The 20823-nt window shown below is 43.9% G+C and overlaps 1 protein-coding gene across 3 annotated transcripts in view; it reads left to right on the top strand.

Annotated features, from left to right (window-relative positions):
* TBC1D8 (TBC1 domain family member 8) overlaps positions 1 to 20823 on the top strand; it is a 411616-nt gene that overhangs the window by 104266 nt on the left and 286527 nt on the right. For 2 of the 3 annotated variants that reach the window (XM_069204406.1, XM_069204408.1), the window contains exon 2: positions 12362 to 12517. In XM_069204406.1, coding sequence (XP_069060507.1) covers positions 12362 to 12517 — 156 coding nt within the window. The remainder of the gene's footprint in view (positions 1 to 12361; positions 12518 to 20823) is intronic. The other variant, XM_069204407.1, reaches the window with a different exon arrangement.

Raw genomic sequence — 20823 nt, 5'->3', positions numbered from 1 at the left:
TTCTTTGCACAAATAAGAATCATATTTTCCAAGGCTTGAACAAATATGATCACATCAGCTCATCCCGTTGGCACTCCACTGGCTCACCTGGCCGGCCTGCACAGTTTTTTTTAACCAGCTGCATTATTTACAAAGCCATCACAACCAGCAACTCAGCTTATTGTACAGACAAGCTCACCCTTTCTGGTGGTTTTAGGCACACCATCAGCCAGGACACCATCCGGCCTAAGACTAAGAAGTGTGAAAAAGTAAAAACCAGCCAACAGGCCTATCCCATCTATGCATTCAGCACCAGGAACAGCATCACAGTGCATAAACGGTCCACACCCCAGCCTATCCAATAGAAGAAAAGAGTAGTGAAAATAGGCACACAAGGGGAGAGAAAGCAAGAAAACACATGCAGGCCATTGAAGTGCCAAATATAAAATAAAGCATGTGTTCTGTGAATGTGAGCAGTGGAAGAATACAAGTCATCCAATCAAATGATGGTAATTATGCTGTGCTCCAGGGGAAGGATAAACACAGGAAGAGCAAGGAAAGCCATAAAATAAGCAAGCAAATGAATTTTACATGAATACCTATTAATGGTAAGCAAAGAGCTGGTCTCTCACTTTTCACCTCTTTCATTTATCCACTACAGGGACTTTCTTTTTTTTTTTTTTTACCCTGCCCAGTGTTCCACTGCCTTTTTGCAAATATACATATGTACATACATACAGACGTGCATTAAAACTAAAAAGCGTCTATACTTGTTTTAAGTACACCTGCCCTCTAGGACGCATTTATACATTTCTTTAAAATGATTTGCAATTATAATTTTTTTTATTTTACATTTTTTTTTATTATATGGCTGTGACGTTTAGGAGATGTCATGTTTTCTATATTTTTCTTCTTGTCTTTACGGCATATGCTTTCAATGAACATTTCATGAGCTAGAAGTAAAGTGCATACCTTATGATGGAGAACATATTCATGAAAAGAAAACTTAGGTTCTTTGAACAGATCAAATCACTAAGAAGGCAACAGATGGGGAACTTGCCAAGTGTTCGGAAGTGACGTTGTTGGGATGCCCCTCTGAGGGAGTATGTCCCTTGTATTCATGGAAGGGGAGGACGATATTACAAACGTTGCTCATGGCAGATGGGTGGTTTTGGAGCTTAAGAGCATGGTGACCATCACCACTACTAACACGTGGCTGATTCAGCTGTACTCGTTTTTGGTTATGAGGACGCTAGCGCCATATAAGATGGTTTAGAAAAACGCGGAAGCCATTGGATGTGTTTCCTATGTGGGAGTTTAGAGAACTAAAGTGCCCACAGTGCTAAGGGAAGCGAAAGCTGCTTGATGTAAGAAAGTGCCGAAAGATGGCCTTAAGGAAATGAGATGTTTCCATGGATTTGTTTTAAGTACCTGGATTTCTAGCCCTGTGCCTGGATTGCCTGAAAGTGAATGATAATCTGTCTGCTCGGGGCGTAAGTGAGGACTCAACTGCAGGAGAAAAAGGGAGGAGTTTGTTCTCTCTCTCTCTCTCTCTCTCTCAAAGGAATGCAAGTCTAGAAATGTGTGTACCTCGCTGCCTTTCGTTGGTTTGGCTTTCAGTTGGGTTGCCTGCACCAGGCTTGGTTCCTCAGAGGTTCCTCTGTCTGGGGGCACGTAGGCAAACACCTCTGGTGATCTATGGAGAAAGTTGCATTTGTTCCTGTTATGGCTACTACTGTAGTTCAAGGGTGTTGTGAGTTTTCTGTTCTAGCATTGAGGGTGCACACCCCAATGTTTAATGGTTAATATTTATCTCTTCTTTCAGCCCCTTAACTAACTAATTAATTCATACTGTTCTGAAATACCTCTGTGAAATATGACACCGTAAATCCAAGGGGGGGGTCACCCACTGGCTAAACCCTTTCAATCTGGATCTCTTGGGTCACTGTGAGTTTGCACTTATGTTGCTGTATTAAGAGATAGGGAAGCGCTACTGGCAGAAATGTTGTTGATGTGCAGCCATACCTGGTGATCATTATCTGTGGCCAACAGTTTGTGCCACACATAAGCCACCTAGCCCCTACCTTCCTGATGATCCCTGAGCCGACCCATCATGGAAAAAATCAAAATTACATGTAGTACCCCCTAAACCACCCTCCCCCCCACTACTCTGTGAACACACTTGTTACCTGGGCAGACATAGCACTGTAAGGCCCTCGAGAGCGTTACCATGGCGTACACGAGAAGAGTTTTGATGTGGCATGCAACAATTTCTTGTAACTGTAGCAAACTCTACATCCATACGCAACTATCTTCACCTGTGAAAGTACCAACAGCATGTTTTATACAAACTATCTGAGTACCTGATAGGATCTCTTATTTACCACAACTCCAGTGCCTCTGAACACTCTTGCTTCCTTAAGCGGTGTCCAGACTCTGTGGTGGGCTACTTGCCATTACAGCATGGTATTCTTGCGTCACCTTCTCTGTGACAGCCTGAAAGATGGAATACGCATTAGTCATCGGGCTCCTGTGGGTTCTCCTGAGACCTGTATTGTCCTATTATTAATGGAATGTATGCCTGTCAGGCACCGTTATCCCATCCGAACTGGGAACCCAAAGCTGCCCTGCCTACTCTTTCTGACTACCCCAGCATCCCCCCCCCCTCCTTTGGATGCACAGTGTGGTCTTTAAACTGTGCGTGCGAAGGCACTATGCACAGTTTTAAGAACTCATAGGTGTGGGGGGGTAGGGGGGGGGGGGGGTGAGCAAAAGCTTGATGCTGTTTTGGTGGCCGAGTTGGCAGCACTGCTACAAAACCACCCCTGTAACAAAACAGGCCCACATCTGTCCAAAACCTGCCCCCACATTTCCAGCCCGCCGGGAAAATGCCTGATGCCCGCTTCGGCCAGTCCACCCCTGACCGTTATGCATTGATGTCATCTATGCCCAGCCAATCCGATGTAGGGTTCATGTACCTACTTAGTAACTGTTCTGGAACAGCTTCTCATGCTCAGTACAATGGCGCTGGTGACTCCAGCACGTGTGCTGTAGTTGACTTGGTAAGTCCAGCATTATTTGTACGAGCCGGAACAAAGGGTAGTGCGTTTAGTTTTATTTAGTTGACATGTGGGAACATCTCACGCATCGAAAGTGAAATATATTTTAAAATGGGGAACTTGTCTGATGATAACATATGAGAAAAGGGAAGCGTGGGGACCTGCTCAGAAATTCCCTTGGTATGAAATGTGTTTTTCGAGGCTTTACTGGTATGGATTGGAAGTGGTTTATAAGGAACTGTCAGTTTCAGTCTTTTAATCTGTTCATTTCTCAGTTCCTTATAATGTTCAGTGTGCTGGCTGCATAATTGTGTTTTCTTTTCCAATTGATATTAGACGTGTCTTGCTGGCTTAGCCCCTTAAAGTCCTGGTGTCTTGTAGAGTTGCAAAACATGAATGCAGGTGCAGTGTGTCGCCAGCTCTAATCATAATAGTAAATTCTTGTAGTTTATAGCGCTTGCTTTTGTGGTTTGTGCCCCATGAAATCACTTGAAATAGTCGATGTTAGTCTTACTGAACTCTTTGGAACGTATTTTATTATAATTAAAAGCAAAAAAGGCTGAGTGAGCTGAGCCTGGGATCGAACCTGTGACCCTTACAGTGGCGGCCCTCTACATTCTAAACAAGTACAGCACCAAGGATGGGACTGCACTGTGCCTGGCGCACACACTTTCTAAACTTTTTCGACGAGGCTGGCACCTGTGTGCATACCTAGAGCATAATTACTTAGGTGGTTGCTGGGCTGCTCCAAAAACACTGACTTACTGGTTAACAGCTACTTCGCAATACTTGAAAAACAAAGAATCAGTGCTAACAGCAGGCCTCCGGGGGACAGGAGAAGGGCTTTTAGGATTCCGGTATGGAATATGTCCTAAGTGGGAATGGTGTCATAACTTGCAAGGTCACTCACTCATTTACCTCTACATATCTCTCAGTGAGTTAAGCACCCACTCCACAGATCTTCTTGTAATCTACATGTCAATCATGCCTTAACTGTACACCTTAGGTTAGCGACGTAAGCTTGTACTAGCCTGCCCTACTGAACTGTTTTGCGGGGAAGAGAAGATTACACTTGCTGCCTTCTGTGAAAGGGAATTTTGCTTTGCTACTGTCACGCTGTATCTGTTCTGTGAGGAAGGAACAGCTGCCCTGCTAATTCTTGATTTGTATGTCTCATACACTGAGGAAAGCTTGTGCTGCTGCCCTATCTGTCTTATGAAGAAGGGAAACTTGCACTCTTTCTGCTTAATATGTACCTGTTCTATGAGGAAGGGGTGTTTCCCCTGCTATTGCTCCATCTTGTGAAAAGCAAAGGATATATTGATTGCACTTGTATAACATGCTCTTGACTTATAGCCAGGGACTATTTCACAGTATTTGATGTGAGATATATATTGTCCTGAAGAAGACGCCTGACCCCATAGGCAGTGGCGGCTGGCAGCAAAATAAATTAGAGGGGTGCATAAAACTACAACATACACACGTAACATAACATACACACATAACATGCACACCAATATAAATATTTTTTTTTAAAACACATACCTTACTCAATGTCCTGCTACATGTCTTTGGAGAGCGAAGCCTACAGCCAACTCCCTCATCCAATCAAGACACTTTCTCATGCTGCAAAGCAGCATGAGAAAGTGTCTTGATTGGCAGGAGCGGAACGGCTCCATGCTCCAAAAGGCACTGTATGCTTGTGCCTTCTCTCCAACCCAGCTGTCCAAGACTGCTGGGTTGGAGAGCTTTGAAATGCGCATGTCAGTTTGGGTGTAGCAAGGTAGCCGGGCAAACCATCATGCGCACTTCAAACAAAGAGGCCACTTCTCACTGCTGCCAATCATTGGCAGCAGTGACGCACTGGCCACACCCTGCACTCGCACTTTTCTGGCAGAAAGCATCAAAAAGAAAATGGTAATGCAATGATTTTATAACCATTTTGTTTTTTACGCTTTCTGCACAGCAGTGCAGGGGGCAATGCGCTTCCGTTCCCATGAAGGAACCACCAATTACTTTGGGGGGGGAATATTGAGCACCAAAATATGTTGATGGAAAACTAAGCATGGTCCATTGCTCAATTCACCTGTTTGCAATTTTGTAATAGGTAGGCACCAGAAAAACATTTTTAGCTCACCCACACAATTTTAAGATGTCTTAACATTTTAACAAAGGGAGAACATAAATGTCATTCTTCTTCTCACTCCTTCTTTAGTGTGTTAGCTACCTGTTTTATACCGGTACCGTGTATATGAAAGAAGTGTGTGATTTCCTCCTGCTGCTGTCACCTGTCCTTTATTTATTATTTGTTTTTTAGGGAAAATTATGTTGCTGCTGTCCATATTTTACCTTTGTTGTGAAGCTCAGTATAAAACTTCCCACTGGATCACAAAAAACAAAACTGTTCTCATTGCCAGAGCTTGATTTAATGTATGACGTGAATGAAAGAGTGAAACCTCACATTGTGTGTGTGTGCAGAGTTTACTTTTTGTTTTACACACGACATAAGCAGTTTTTGACATGGACACTAATACTCTGTACTTTTGTAAGACATAACTGACAAATGGCTTTACATTCTGGGGTTTTGAACCCGTAATGACAGGAATAAAAGCAAAGCTATAGCCCCCCCCCCACAATACAAGATGCTGTCAACTGAAAAGTCGGGGATGGCTGATGGCATCCTATGTCGTAGTGCCACTTTTCAAAATAAAGACGTTATTTTGGCCTTTTTTTCTTATTGTCAATCAAGGGAGTAAATAGCCCAGTGGGTGAGAGGGTAGAGATGGCCTTTCAAATTTAATTGCAATCGTCTCTTTGTAATGGGCTAACATTAGCACGCCTTCAAAAAACAAAAGTCACGCCAAAAAGTCATTCTTTACCAGAACGAAGCAAGCAGTAGGAGGTCAACCTGTCCTGAGAAAATAAAAACCGTGAGCTGACACCCCTGCTCCTAAACCTGGCCTCCGCCAGAGGTGAGCGTGCTTTAAGTGGAGCGCCTGTAACGCCACTGTGATGACGCTTCACGGCTGCAGGTGCGGCTTGCGAGGGCCGCCAGTGAAACTTTAGGTTGCACAACACTTCTTCGAAACATTAAATTCTCCTCCACTCAAAACATCTCTGCGGTTGTCAGGAATGCTCCTTTCTTTTTTCACATATGATCCATAACCAATGCAATGTTCTCATTTCAGGCAACAAGGACAAACGAGGGCTTTATGCATGATTAGCATTCTGTTTAGAATGTTGTGAGCTGCTCCGCCAATCAGAATGGCCCCTTTTCGGGCCATAGCTATTGCTGTAGGCCTGTCAGGGAGTATTTTGTGTGCCCCGCCAAACTGTTTAATCACCCCAAAGTACCGATTTATTTTGAATCGGGCTTAGTGAGGGGACTACCGCCTTAGCAATGCAGCTCCGGATCCCTATTATTAGATGCCATTCTCCCTGTTGTGATGGGCTGGTGTTCTATCTGTTTAACCTCCCGTTTGTCAATGCCCCAGAGGCTCCCTCTGATGCCCCTGCCAAAGTATTTCATGGCTGCATACGGACCTGCATGTATTTTTAATGCTCCCATTTGCCAAAAATAGCCAATGTTCACAAACACACACTTTCCCCAAATATTCAAGGACTGGAGTTAGAATAGTAAATCATCCTTCCTCAGATATTTGTGAATCATCGAATATTTGGTGGTATTTCTAGGTCCGCCTCTGATTTGTAGAAGAAACATGGACATAGAAACACGTCTTGGTGGCATAGAGTCGGAGCCAGGATGGTTAGAACACGGGCTCCTACCCTTTCTTCGTTTATAGGAAATGTAAAGCCTAAAAACCAATGAAAAGTTGGAAAAAAGGAATCTTGCATCTTAGTGCACCCTTTTTCTAAAGGGCATTTGGTCTTGCATTCCCCCATCTTGAAGGAAGGAAAAGGGCTAGCACAGCACAACAGAAACAAGCCTTTGCAATGTAATAGGTCTCGCATTTGTGAGAGTTAGAGCTATTGGCGTTGTAAATGACAATGTCTTTTACCCATGTCTTTTGGTTTGGAGTGGAGTAGATGTATGTGTGTGTTGGATTGGATTTTGGTAGTTGTGCAATTGTGTGCGTTAAAGATGTAACACGCCGGGAATAAACAGCAACGTCGCAGACCATGGAAAAACAATGACAGGAACAGATTGAATATTATAGATCACTTAACAGGAATTTGGGAACCCATAATAAGAATTATAAAAAAACAAAAAGCAAAATGAGGTACACAGAACACAACCAAATAAGTGAAAAGTGACAGCAGCATGGAAACAGAAAGGAGGGTAGACAAACATGGACACAGGAGGCCATGCACATTTGTAAGTGACACAACATTGACATGAGAGGAAAGTCATTTTCTAATATGTTGGAGGAAATATGTATCGGCAAGAGATAATAAATACTGGTGGATAAAACAAACAAAATGGCAGAAAAAGGAACTGAATAACTAGCAGCCATATGTAGCATAAGCAACCACTTGATGCAATACAATAGTGAATGACAGTTAAGGTTTCTGACATGGGGCTACACAAAAACAGCTGGAATGTTTTTCCCAGATCCCCAAAAATGTTTTGTTAGAAATGGGGTCTTTGGTTGGCAGCCAGGTTACCCTCCAGTCCAAGCAAGGACCCTCACTCTAGTCAGGGTAAGTCACACACACACAATCCAAATTATCCTGTGCCCACCCTCTGGTAGCTTGGCACTGAGCAGTCAGGCTTAACTTAGAAGGCAATGTGTAAAGTATTTGTGCAATAAATCATGCAATAACACAGTATAGCACCACAAACGTAAACTACACAGTGTTTAGAAAAATATGTAATATTGATCTGGATAAATGCAAGTCAGAACGATTAAGATGCAATAAGTATATGTTGAGATACCACTGTAAAAATGATATCAAGTGTCTTTAATCTCTTAAAAAGCAACAAGTGTCTCTTCCAAGCACAAAGTACCTGGGTTGCGTTAAAATTCTCTGCAGCGGACTGCAGGGGAGGAGATGCGTGGAAAACGGGGAGGTGTGCGTCGATTTTAACGGCGCCCACAGACGATGCGTCGTTGAGTTTTCACGCAGGGCAGGCTTTGCGTTGTTTTCCGGTGCATAGACTGGGATCCTCTTCGGGTTGCGGGGGCTCCGGACGCTCCAGGAACGATGCGTTGAAATCCGGCGCTTGCAGGACGAAGTCACAGGGGCTGCCTCGATCTGGTGGGCGTTGAGTGGAAATTTCTACCGCATGGCAGGCGCTGCATCGATTCCTCTGAGGAAGTTGGGCTGCGTCGTTCCGGCTCAGCTTTGCTTCGATCCAGTGGGCGTGCGTAGAATTTCCGGTCTGTACGCTGGCGCTGCGTCGATCCTCTCCTTGGGAATTCTGGCTGCGTCGTTCCGGTTCAGCGTGCGGTGATTTTCTCAGGCTGTGCATCGTTTCTTGCAGGCTGCACGTCGATTTTCACTGCACAGGGAGTTCTCTTGCAGGAATAAAGTCTTTTTGGCCCTGAGACTTCAGGGAACTGGAGGCACTTATCAGCACAGCCAGAGAGCAGCAAGGCAGCAGGGCAATAGGAAGGCAACAGTCCTTCTCAGAAAAGCAGTCAGGTGAGTCCGTCGGGCAGCCAGGCAGTTCTTCTTGGCAGGTTGCAGGTTCTGGTTCAGGCTCTCTTTTCCAGGAAGTGTCTGTGAGGTAGAGTGTCCACCTCAGAAGTGTCTTAGTCGGTCAGAGACCCTGCTTAAATACCCAAATGTGCCTTTGAAGTGGGGGAGTCTTCAAAGAGTTGTTTAGAAGTGCACAAGGCCCCCTTTCAGTTCCATCCTGTCTGCCAGGGTCCCAGTAGGAGGTGTGGCAGTCCTTTGTGTGAGGACAGGCTACTGCCCTTTGACATGTATGTGTCAGGCCCTCCACCCTCCCAGCCCAGGAAGACCCATTCAATATGCAGATGTATGCAAGTGTGACTGAGCATCCTGTGTTTGGGGTTTGTCTGAGTGAATGCACAAGGGAGCTGTCAACTAAACCTAGCCAGATGTGGATTAGAAGGCACAGAAGGATTTGAGTGTAGAGATATGCTCACTTTCTAAAAGTAGCATTTCTAAAATAGTAATATAAAATCCAACTAGCCCATAAACCACTCATCAACCCCACCGACCCTGACATTGCGGCACACAACCTCAAGCTATGGATCACCGACTGCGCCGACCGCCTTGCGGAACTCAGAAAACCCTCCAACGACCACATCAACAAAAGAGCCACCTGGTTCACCGACGACCTCCAAGCCTCCAAACGCCACTGCCAAAAACTCAAGCAAATATGGCTACTCGAAAGCACTACAGACAACCACACGGCCCTCAAGGATGCAACACGCAAACACCACCAACTCATCAGGCTAGCAAAAAGATCCTCCTTCAAAAGCCTCCTAGAAAACAATGCCCACGACTGCAAAGAACTTTTCAGCATCGTAAAAGAACTCTCCAACCCAAACGCCACTGTCAACGACATCACCCCCTCCCAAGAACTTTGCGACGCCCTAGCAACCGCCTTTCACTGAAAAATCACGGACATCCACAACAGCTTCAACTCCCCCTCCTACCCCACCCACCACGAACTCCACCTGCTCCAATCGACTGACCTCCTGGACCAACATCAGCAACGACGAAACCCGCAAGACCATGAACTCCATCCACTCTGGATCACCATCAGACCCCTGCCCACACCACATCTTCAACAAAGCAGACACGGCCATCGCACCACACCTACGGAAAGCCATCAACATCTCCTTCGAAACTGCAAGATTCCCGTGCAGCTGGAAACACGCCGAAATCAACGCCCTCTTCAAGAAACCAAAGGCGGATCCCATGGACCTGAAAAACTCCCGGCCCATCTCTGCTCCCGTTCCCGGCGAAGGTCATCGAGAAAATCGTCAACACTCAGCTCACTCGATACCTCGAAGACAACGACTTCCTCGACCCCTCCCAGTCCGGCTTCAGGCGCAACCACAGCCCCGAAACCGCCCTCCTTGCCACCACAGACGACATCAGAAGCCACCTCGACAATGGAGAAACATCAGCCCTCATCCTCTAGATCTATCAGCCGCCTTCGACACCATATGTCACCACACCCTAAAATCCCGCCTCCACGCAGCAGGAATCCAGGACCAAGCCCTTGAATGGACCGCATCCTTCCTCTCTGGCAGAACCCAAAGAGTCCCCCTCCCCCGTACCAATCTAAAGCCTCTGACATCATCTGCGGCGTACCCCAGGGCTCATCCCTCAGCCTGACGCTGTTCAACATCTGCCAGATGTAAGTTCAGTGCCAATAGAAAGACATTTTCTGACCTCCTAGCGACAGTGCTTGAGATTGTATCACTTGTATCTGTGTTTAAAAAAACATTTTAAACACATTTTTTTTTTTAATGGTCTAACGTTCATCTTGTCTGTGTTCACTTGCAGTGCGGACTCAGTCGGTTCTTTCCACACAGGTCTTCTTGGTGCTCTGTAATGGAGAGGGTGCAGTGGAGCCCACAGATACATACTAATAGTGACTGAGAAGTGAGAGACCTGACACGCAGGCCTTCCCTGTCAGAGCGCATGGAGGTATTTTCTCTTTATGCTGCGCTCCTTTTCATAGTCCAAGCAAGGCCACCCCTTTCTGTAAAACCATAGTAAGGCGGTGAGTTAGCAGAGAGGCCGAGCCACTGCGCCCTGTTTGAAGTCTGCTGGGTAGCACCTGTTGTAGGGCTGAAGGGGTGTTTACGTACCAGAGAGTCCTGCAACCTCACTTATCAAAGGCAGAACTGCTTCAAGCTCTGGCACTAAAGCCGATATCAAACATCCCAACGTCAAGAGGCAGCGCGTATCAGAGAGCCACCAGGGGGTTTTAACTCAAAGAAACAATAAATAGATGGCAGTGCGCGATGCTGCATGGATGTGAGAGGGCAGACACCGGAGGAAATACTGTAATGTGAGGGGGAATGTGTGTATCTCACATACCTGTGGAGGGATGGTATGATGTCACTGCGCGCACTTTGGCTAAGAGGGCAGGGGGAGTGGGAGGGGGTAGGAGAAATAGTACCTGCTTCACAGCGGGCAGGCACTAACCAATAGGAATGAATCTGTACTTGGCTGGTGCTCCTCAGCTAAAAACAGAAGTGACACATCGGCTGCGGGACAAGTTAGGAGGCAGCAAAGAAGAGTGACACTGGAGTCAACCTATGTTAAGCAGCAGGTGGGATCAAAAGTCCTTTTACTGAATACAGCAGGTCTTGCAGACAGCGCATGCACGCTGACTAGGCTTGACCTAAAAAGGAGCTTCTGATGTGAGGGTTGGGTCGCACGGCTGTGGCAGAGTTGTTTGTCCCCTTGGCCACGGCCAGCTAAATTCAACGCACAGGAGGAGGGTGGTAACAGACTTATTACCCATAACCTGCTGGACAATAAGAATTTAAGTTACTTTGCCCTTGGGCCCATAATTGCTTGGGATGGCTAATAGCTACTGTTTTTTTCCAGAATTGTGCAGTCACACGTACACTTATAGCTCAAAGAGTGTTCCTCTGGAACACCCTAAAATTAATAGCTTGTCTACATATAGTGAGTGGCTTCACAAGCCACAAATTAACGGTAAACCTGGTTGATAATGGTTGTTGGTATAGAATAAAGACTTACGCTACGGGGTTGGTCATGGGAGTTAATAGATGCAGTTCAAGGTAGCAGTCGTAGTCTCGAAGTCTAAATGGACTATTTAATGTTAAGTGTCTATAGATGAACAGCGTGTATGAAGCAGAGTTTATTTTTCCACCATTTTTCACATATAAGTACATGGCAGTGGTAAGACATGGTTTGTGCTTAGGGACATGAAGGATTGGAGTGGGTAAGAAGTGTTGAAGGTGAAGTAAAGGCCGTGGTTGAAAGAGTCATAAGAGACTACAAGGTGTAGCTCAATAGAGAAAGGGTGGTGGGGCATTGTTGAGGGCCATAAATGTTGGGGAACTATTTGGATGGACCCAAGTTCCATTTAGGACGATAAAGTGTACATGGAGAGAAAAGTATTTCAGTCGTAGTTGAGGAATTACGTCCAGTAGATATCCGGTTATACCTAAAGACTGGAACTACTTCAACCATAGTCAAATATGAGTAATGCCTTGGTTTCAACCAATACACACCAAATTAAACCCTGTTGTTGATCACAATTGCTTTGTTTGCAAGCTGATAGGTCTAAAAGTGGTTTCAATGAGTTTGCATGTGAGTTTTCTGACATGTATTTGTGAGGCGTTTTCTATTTCACCCCTGAACTAAGTCCTTCCTGTTCCCCAATTCCTCTGTAGGCCGCCTGGTCGGTGCACTGGATGCTGTGCTGGACTCCAACGCTCGCGTGGCTCCATTCCGAATCCTCCTGCAAGTCCCAGGCTCTCCAGTTTATTCCACCCTGGCATGTGGTGAGTTACTGAATGGACGAGAAGTGTACTGGGTCATAGCCACGGGTGAGTCACAGACACGAGTGTTCTGCGCATGCTCAGTGTGTGCATGTCCTTTCAGGCTGGGCCTAATCCTGCCTCTGCCTTCAAAGTACAGTGTAACTCGTGTGAACACTGCACGTGGACCTGACGTCATCTATACCATATAGTGGCAGTAATGTCATTCCTGAATCAGATTGCCGCCACCTCATGCGTGGCGTCAAGCTGTGCAGACGTACACAAAGTGTAAATCAATTTTTGGATCAAGTGCCTTTTTGAAACCGCATAAAGATGCATGCGCCAGTGTCGCCAAAAATGCATAGCATTCTCAGAAATAGTTTATGGCAATTAATACATGGAGTTGGCCTCTGCTTTTATTGTGGGCACGCGTCTTTTTTTGTTCCTTACACATACGAGGCTTATGAGATCTGACGCCGTGGAGGCAAAATGACGTGTCAAGGCACTAATGAACAGTGGGCGCAAACATCAATAATAATGTCTGCTGCGCACACTTCACGGGTATAGCAAGTTACACTGTAGTGGCAGCGTGTGTGTGTCCTGGCTGTTTAACCTGTTTGTTTATGTTTTAACAAAGTGAATTGGCTTTCTGCAACATCCAGATGCTGCCTGTCACCTGTTTAAGCATTGCTGTGTCTAGCAGGATATTATTTGAATGAATGAAAAAATCGTTCGTTCAAGAGACAAACGGCGCCTCGTGGCCCTCCCCCTTCTCAATCGCCCGTCGACATACGGTGACCTTATTTTCTGACTAATTTCTTCCAACGCACACTTTCTTTACAAATTAACACTTGTATGAGGTAAAAAGGAAAAACCGCATATAACATTTATTGGATGAAAAATTAAACCTAACAAATTGCATGTCAGAATTTTTTTTAATAGACAGGGTCGAGAGAAACACAACCCAAAAAAGTCATGTGACGATTATTATCGCTAAAGGGAGTACAGCAGGCATGGTGAAACACACAGGCGTGTGTGTGGAGAGGGTGAGGCGGAATTAAGTTTAGACTAATGTTACTGTATTCTAGTGGTGATTGAGGTCACATATGTTTTCTCGCATAAAACGTGTAGCTCTCAAGAGAACTACAGGTTGTCCTCATGCAATGCTAGAATAAGCGCTCATGTGAAAGCTGGAACTTTTGCGGTTTTTCCTTCACAAGATCCCCACCTTCACCATCTGTTCGCCAGTATAAATGATCTCGTCTGTATTCCCCGCATGAATTTCCATTGTCTGCAAACTGAATGCTAAACCTTCAGTGCAGCGTTCACGACGCACGTCTGAATTTATAGCTCTTGCTCGACAGACATTTCTGCTCGATTTAGCTCTCTTGAGCGAAAACACAGATAGCCAAGGCATAACGAAAACCTGAAATGTTCTGATCTACGAGTTGGCCAAGAATTATGATGTGGGTGAGATTAAGTTAGTATACAAAAATATATGTAATTGACCAACATGTATTCGCCCTCCACTGCTGATTTGCCTGTCTGGACATACTCCAGTTGCCATCCATCTCCTTACACTGCCCAGGATACCCACATGAGGGCATCAGGCACTACAACCCTGCAAATATATGTTAGTGCTGCAGGGTGACAAACTTGTACCACCAACAACCTAGTTCCACCAAGATAATGCTACGGCTGAGAAAAAGCTGATAAACCTTATTTAAGTCTTGAGTGTGGGTTTTTGTGCTGTGCCCTCCACCGGAAAAGACACCGGCACCATCCACAAGCAGAAACATTCTGCACACAGTGTCCAACTGTGACCAGTGTCGTGCAGTGCAATGACACAAGCCACGTGCAACTCTAGCAGGCCGAAACCTTATATTGGCACACTGACCCTGTGACCGATATGTTACAGAGGGCGGCAGTGTGGAGGAGGCTAACGCAACCACACAAAACCCCCCAGGTGTCAGTGATGTGTTAGCGAACCTTTTTTCAAGAAGTAAAGTTGAACTCTGGATGTGTGCTCCTTAACATACTGGTACTCCACATGAATGTTGGCCAAGGAAGAGATGGGGCATCTTAAGTGATGGACCCATCTGACCAACAGATCTCATCAGAATGAGAAATGGTGACCCTCCCTCTCAAACAAAGAATATCAAGAAGATAGTACAAGTGCCACAAGTAAATAAAGGACCACAAGCCGAGATGATGCACCACTAAGTTGTTAGGGGACTGTTATGACCTGCAGGCATAATATAATAATTTGAAGACAGTACAGGGTGGTTTTCGGCTGCAGTTTCCCAAAACAAGGTTAAACTGTGAGCATCCATGTAAGCATCGTGAATATGCTTTTGTTGTCCATGATCGACAAACACACCTGTTCACCATGCTCCAACCTGCAACAAAACAGCCAAGAATGAACTCTATGAGGTCACAAAAGTGGCCGCAGCGAGTTGTAACATTTTAAATAACAAGGCACTTGCTACAAGCGACAGCCCGACTTCAGACAGGAGGACTGAGAAAATTACCTGTATTAATGGTGACACAGTACTGACCTGATGTTTAAGGTCAAGGGTGAGGGGAAATCGGACATGGTGTATATAAGAAGATTGGAGGCATATTGCTTCTTCTTCGTAGTACAGTTCCAGATTGAAAAGCGCGCTTTCTTTTCATGTAGTTCTTATAATGGATGGCATTTGTTTAGTTCCTTCGCAGAGTCTTCCTGTTTGGAAGTTCACAGACTGGAAAGTTTCCCTGCCAGTTGGCCTTCCTTGTGGGAAACTGTTTGAAAGGAAGGTAGACCACGTTTAGGTACGTTTATTATTCTTTCATGTGTAAGCGCGCACATTTCTCGCTCGACAGCAATCTTTTAAATATATTATTCCAAATGCCGAAAAGACCTATTGGCTTTGCAGAAGCCTGTTGTGCAGCGTCCCAACACGATTCCACCCCCTTTCCTGAGACAGTGCTGTGTAATAGCCTCCGTTTCACCGATGGACGGTGCAGGCACTGATTGCCAGCGTTAAGCCCGTGTTTCCAAGTGACCCAGCCCTTCTTACAGATGGTGCCAAAATATTTCAGATATCTGAGAGGCCTGCCGCCATTTTGAGGTGGCATATGATCCATGACACGTTACCATGCTCCCTTTGAGCGTCATGACACCAGGACAAGCCGGGTTAAAAAGGCCAAAAGTGTACCCACAAAATCTGAAAGCTACTTTATGTTGAATGTTCAGTAAAGCACGTGCATCTCCGGTTTTCTAGAACTAGTTTTTCTAACCTGCTCGCTTAGAGTTTTGTGTGCACTTTGTGTCTGTGAATTATCTGCAGTGCCAGTTTAATGATTATATAAAAGAATGCTTGGAATGACTGTAGGCTGAATTATTGCCTTTGTTGTACAATGACAAACTTCATATTGAAAGTGTTTGCTTCTGGACTTTGATAACTGTTCTAAACGTATGCGTTCTGTTTTTGTTTACTATAATATTTTGGTTACAGAGCGAAGCTTGAACGTCTGATAACGAATTGAGTTTGTACACTCAGTTGATGTATTTTTTTTCATGTTTATTAAAAGCAGTATAAACACATCACTAGTGATGATAAAAATTAAGTAAAATATTAGGAATATTTCCAAAATTCTAAAATCATCATTTATTCGTAGTTGATGACGAGTGGAATAAGGCAAATGCATTTCGTAGTTGGTGACAAATAGGTTAAGGCAAATGCATTTTATTGACTACGCAGTGAACTGCATCGAATGCCTAATAAGCTAAGATACAGTTTGGGGGGGGTGGCAGGTTACATTCTTTAAAAAAAACATAGAGTACAGGGAGGTTGTGTGATTCTAGAGAATGACATTTGGCTGACACAGGCTATGGACACGTTCATTATTAATAAGGTTTGAAATACACACCTTATGGAAGAAGTCCATGTAGTTATTTAACACTGATGTTGATTGGCCAAGAAGACCTTTTCACATCTGCATTGAACTTACAGCATGCAAGGATTGCTATCTTTGCAGTGATGGGTACGTGAAAACTGCTCTGGCAACAGAAGAGGTGGATAATATTCCTTTCAGGATGTTGAGATTATGGATAAAGAAGTATGTTGTCTTCTACAATGATAGACAAACCGTTATAGAAAAATAACTGGAGATCTGAGGGACGACAAAGTAAAGTGGCGGAGGTCAGCATTTTATGTTGTGTGAGTCACACCATCTAAGGTCAATCCTACTCAACAGCGAGAATAGCTTAATGAGCTTAGAGCATGAAAGGAGGCCTGCTCGCACATCTAGAGCCTATCTAGGTACAAGGAAGTATTACCAACTTGTTTAATTGGTTGAGGTGGCTGGTTACGGATAATGGTGCCTTTGGGTACAGCCACACCTTCTTCAAAGTGGCACGGAGTAGAGTGCAAACTTACCGACTTGGGAAGTATAACGCATGCAATGGACTGAACGTGCCTATGTTGACAAGCACACCGTTAATATGGCACACCGTGCAGTGGGAGCATGGAGACATAAAACATATGCACAACAGAAAATTCAGTGACAGGCACACTAACAGAGGCGCTGCCGGGCAAAGGAAGACATCACCCTGTCAATACATTTTAAACACAGTCTGTGATAGGCACACAAACAACTATTGGACTTGGCCAGTTCGGATAAATTAGTGGCATGTCGTCTTGGTAAATGGTTTAGAGAACCATCTATTAACTGGTTTAGCACTGACATTATTCCGGGATGTAATTCATGTCTACGCTACCTATAAGGAGGAAGAACGGAATACTCTAGTTCGACTTGGTAAAGATCACCTGTATCCTATCTAATACAAAGGGACATACTGACTGCGCAGTCTCATTTCATAATTTGAATTATCAAAGTGCAATAGTTTGAAGAGCAGACTCCGAAGGGGATTAGTGTCGGGTGAGAATTGGTGAAGGTTGAGTGTATTATTTATTCTGTGGATAATGCAAAATGAAACTCCACACCACGTCTCTCCAGCCATCCAGAAGAGCTCTCAATTGGATGGGCAAAATGGGAGAGCGTTCTTGAATTATGCTCGAGTGTGTGCAGCAAATATGGCGATGCCAAAAAACCTGTCATTATTATTATTAATATACTGTTTAGGATCTGAGGTGCAGTAAGTACTTGATAATTTGCCGAACTTGGAACAAAACAAAGCAAGATGATTGAACGATTTTGACATTTCTTCAAAGAAACTTAATACACATTATATTCTGAAAGTCAGCACAATACTTGATCGATAGTGTTTTGGCAAGTAGGTAGAAGATGAAAAGGAATCAGTAGCGAAGTATTTCTTAAGTTTGAGAAAAATTGTAGTATCTTTTAAGTTTAGAGGTTTGATGGAAGAATGCATCAGGAATCAGTTTCTCTTAAATTGAAATAATGTCAAATTGCCTGAAAATCTGTGATTGCATGATAAGCCCCTACTAAGTGGAGTGTTAACAGTAGCAAAAATAATGGACCCCAAGACAGCGTGTGTTGAAAAGATAAAAGCAGATAGTGAGCAGAGAACAGCTGTGCTGTGAGTGAGTTCAAAGAGGAACGTAGCCATATTGCTCTGAAAAGAGATGAAATTTAAAGGAGTGTTGTTCCGTTGTGGTGACCAGGGTGACAGCGCAAGTTGAAAAGATTGCCCAGCACAAAAGCCATATGTGTCTGTTGTGGCAAGCAATAACATTTTGTGAGATGTTGCAGAGCTGTAGATTACAAGAAGATGTGAAGGAAGTGCTTAACAATGTGATTTTACATTTGCATAGTAACTATGGTGGGAAACCCACAGACTGTGAATTCATGAAAGGTAAAAATAAAATGTACTTGAATGTTCGACTTCTGCTCACGTTTAATATAATTTAAGAAAATAATTTTGCAGTTTATTTTTAGAGAAAATTATGCTAAAGAAGATGGGCAATAAAGCAAGGGGTTACAGAGTCAGGAGGTCATATTGAAGGGATATTTTGAAGTGACTGTAGCGTAAAAAGAAAGAAAAAGAGTCTGGACAAGATCATTGTCTTTATGGGTGACAACATCCTAGGACCATACAGCAAAAATATTTAGGTGCGTATCTTTACCATAATGCAAATCTGCCGGAGCGCAAGATTAAAGAAGGGCACATTCAAGAGGGGAGACTATTCTTTCAGGTTTTCCATAAAGACATTGGGTGTCTGAAGCCTTAGGTTTATAAAATAAGGTTACAAATATGCTGTCCCTGTTGTGCCAAAGATGAGGAGGCTGCCAGTAGGTTGTGCATGATTCGGTGAAGTATGAACTAGAAAAACTGTTCCAATTGGGAGTTATTGCTCCATTTGGGCTAAATAAATGGTGGGTTCCTACTGGCTAGGCTAAGTAATCAGATGATGAAATATGTAGAAATTATTGTTGAGACATATCCAGTACCATACACTCTTAGAAATGCTTTCCGTGTTGGAAGGGACAAACATTTTCACTACTGTTGATTTGGCTTCCGCCTAACATCAGTTATGTCTTCATGAGAATTCCCAAGAATTACAGCATTTATAAAATTTGTTGGGCTGTTTAAGTTTTTATGTATGCTTTTTGGCTTAATGTCAGCAGCCTCAGTGTTTCAGAGGATGACGTCCTCTTTGTTGAGTGATATTGAAGGGGTCGGATATTTCCCAGTGATATGTTAGTGTATGGAAATAATTGGGCAGAAGTCAATAAGCTTGTAAGGAACGTTTTGGAAATATTTAAAGAGAAAAGGATCTAAATTTGCCAGTGGAAAAATGAAAATTAGGACAAAAGGAAATTTGTTATCTCTGTCTTATCATATCGTCTGTAGGAGTAAGACCTCAAAAAGAACTTGTGGAGACCACCAATAAACATTGCAATAAATTTGCAGCTGTTTTGTGGAAATATTAACTGAAAGTCTAGCTTTATGAGTGGGTTACCAAAGATGAATGCTGAATGTGTTTGTTGTGCTTGAATGCAATGAGGAGTACAGGATGATCTGCTCCTGATCTGCATGCTTTTATAACTTGGGAGGTGGTATTGGGATGATACAGTATTGCAAATATGCCCTAAAGGCATTGGAGATATGTTACTACAGAAACAAGAGAATGGAGAAAAGACGATCACTGAAGGATGTGGAGGCCAATTACTCTGTAATTGAGAAAGAAGCTTTGTCGATGGCCTGGGCCGTAGGAAAGTTTAGTAATTTTCTATGGTAAGATCAGTTTTGAAAATCTCACAACATCTGAGTGAGGTTTTTATGACTAAAGGTCTGGGTGCAGTCTCCACTAGAATTATACTTTGGATAGTGAACCTACAGGAATATACATTTTGTTTGAGTACATCCAGGAATTCTAAATAAGGATGCAGATTGTTTATCTAGGCGTGTGTTGGAGAAGATTGAAGGATGTGTTGCTTTTGATTAGGTTTATTGCATAAGAAACATGTTTGTGCAGTTGCAGATTGGGTGGTGTCAGAAAAAAAATGGAAGACTAAGTTGGGCTTCAATGTTACCTTATCTAAATTTTTGAGGGAGCTGAACATGGGTTGGCGTGAAAAGGAGGTATGGGACTGTTTTAGACCTTTTTGGCTTGCCTTTCTCATTGAACTGCTGGCACATACCGATTTCAAGGAACCCAATGTTGCTCTAGTGACAGACCTTATACCATAGTGAGCCCCTACTTGGGTAATTGTCATGCAAACCACTTTTACCTGTTCTTGTAGAGAGTTTCTCTTAGTTGCAAAATCGTTTGCAGCATAGGTAACACAATGATTTGTACCTAAGGGGCTATCTGAATTCATCCTTATCTTTGAAGGCTTGCTGCATTGTCACAGACCCGTTTTGTGACCCAGATAGGACCTGTTGCCACTAAAATGCTTCATTCACTGCCTGCATATCTGATCCGTCCTGAGATGAAGACCAACCCAGGACCCCAATAGAGATGGAAAGGCGTAGGTTGTGCAGGGACTTCACTTGGCCTTTGAGGAAAGAGATGGAGGTGCAGGCACAGGCCTGAAATGTCAGGTTTTGACTAGGCTCTTCTCAGTTACAGGAATGGCTGTTAAGTTTTATCTCTCTTTGCTCTCCAATGTAGAGATGCTTTTGTCTGTGACTTTTAGGCAGGCATCAGCATTGTCCAGTTAGACCACTACCCTTGAAGACCATCCACCGTCTCTCTTCATGGATAGGTCAGTAAGGTCTTCAGCTACCACCGTGCACTCTGCCACTGAGTCTGAGAAATGATGAAAATCTTCACATGTGTGAAGCCCTTCACCTTTCTTGGGGTCACTACCTTTTGTCCTGAGCACCCTTCTGCTAAAATCTTCCCATTTGTGAGACTTTTCACTTTATAGCATTAAGTCATTCTGGACATGAAGAGGGC

This window comes from Pleurodeles waltl, chromosome 8 (genome assembly GCF_031143425.1).
Source record: "Pleurodeles waltl isolate 20211129_DDA chromosome 8, aPleWal1.hap1.20221129, whole genome shotgun sequence".
Taxonomy (NCBI): Eukaryota; Metazoa; Chordata; class Amphibia; order Caudata; family Salamandridae; genus Pleurodeles; species Pleurodeles waltl.
Note: the sequence above shows the minus strand (reverse complement) of the source record. Positions and strands in the feature narration are given on the sequence as shown.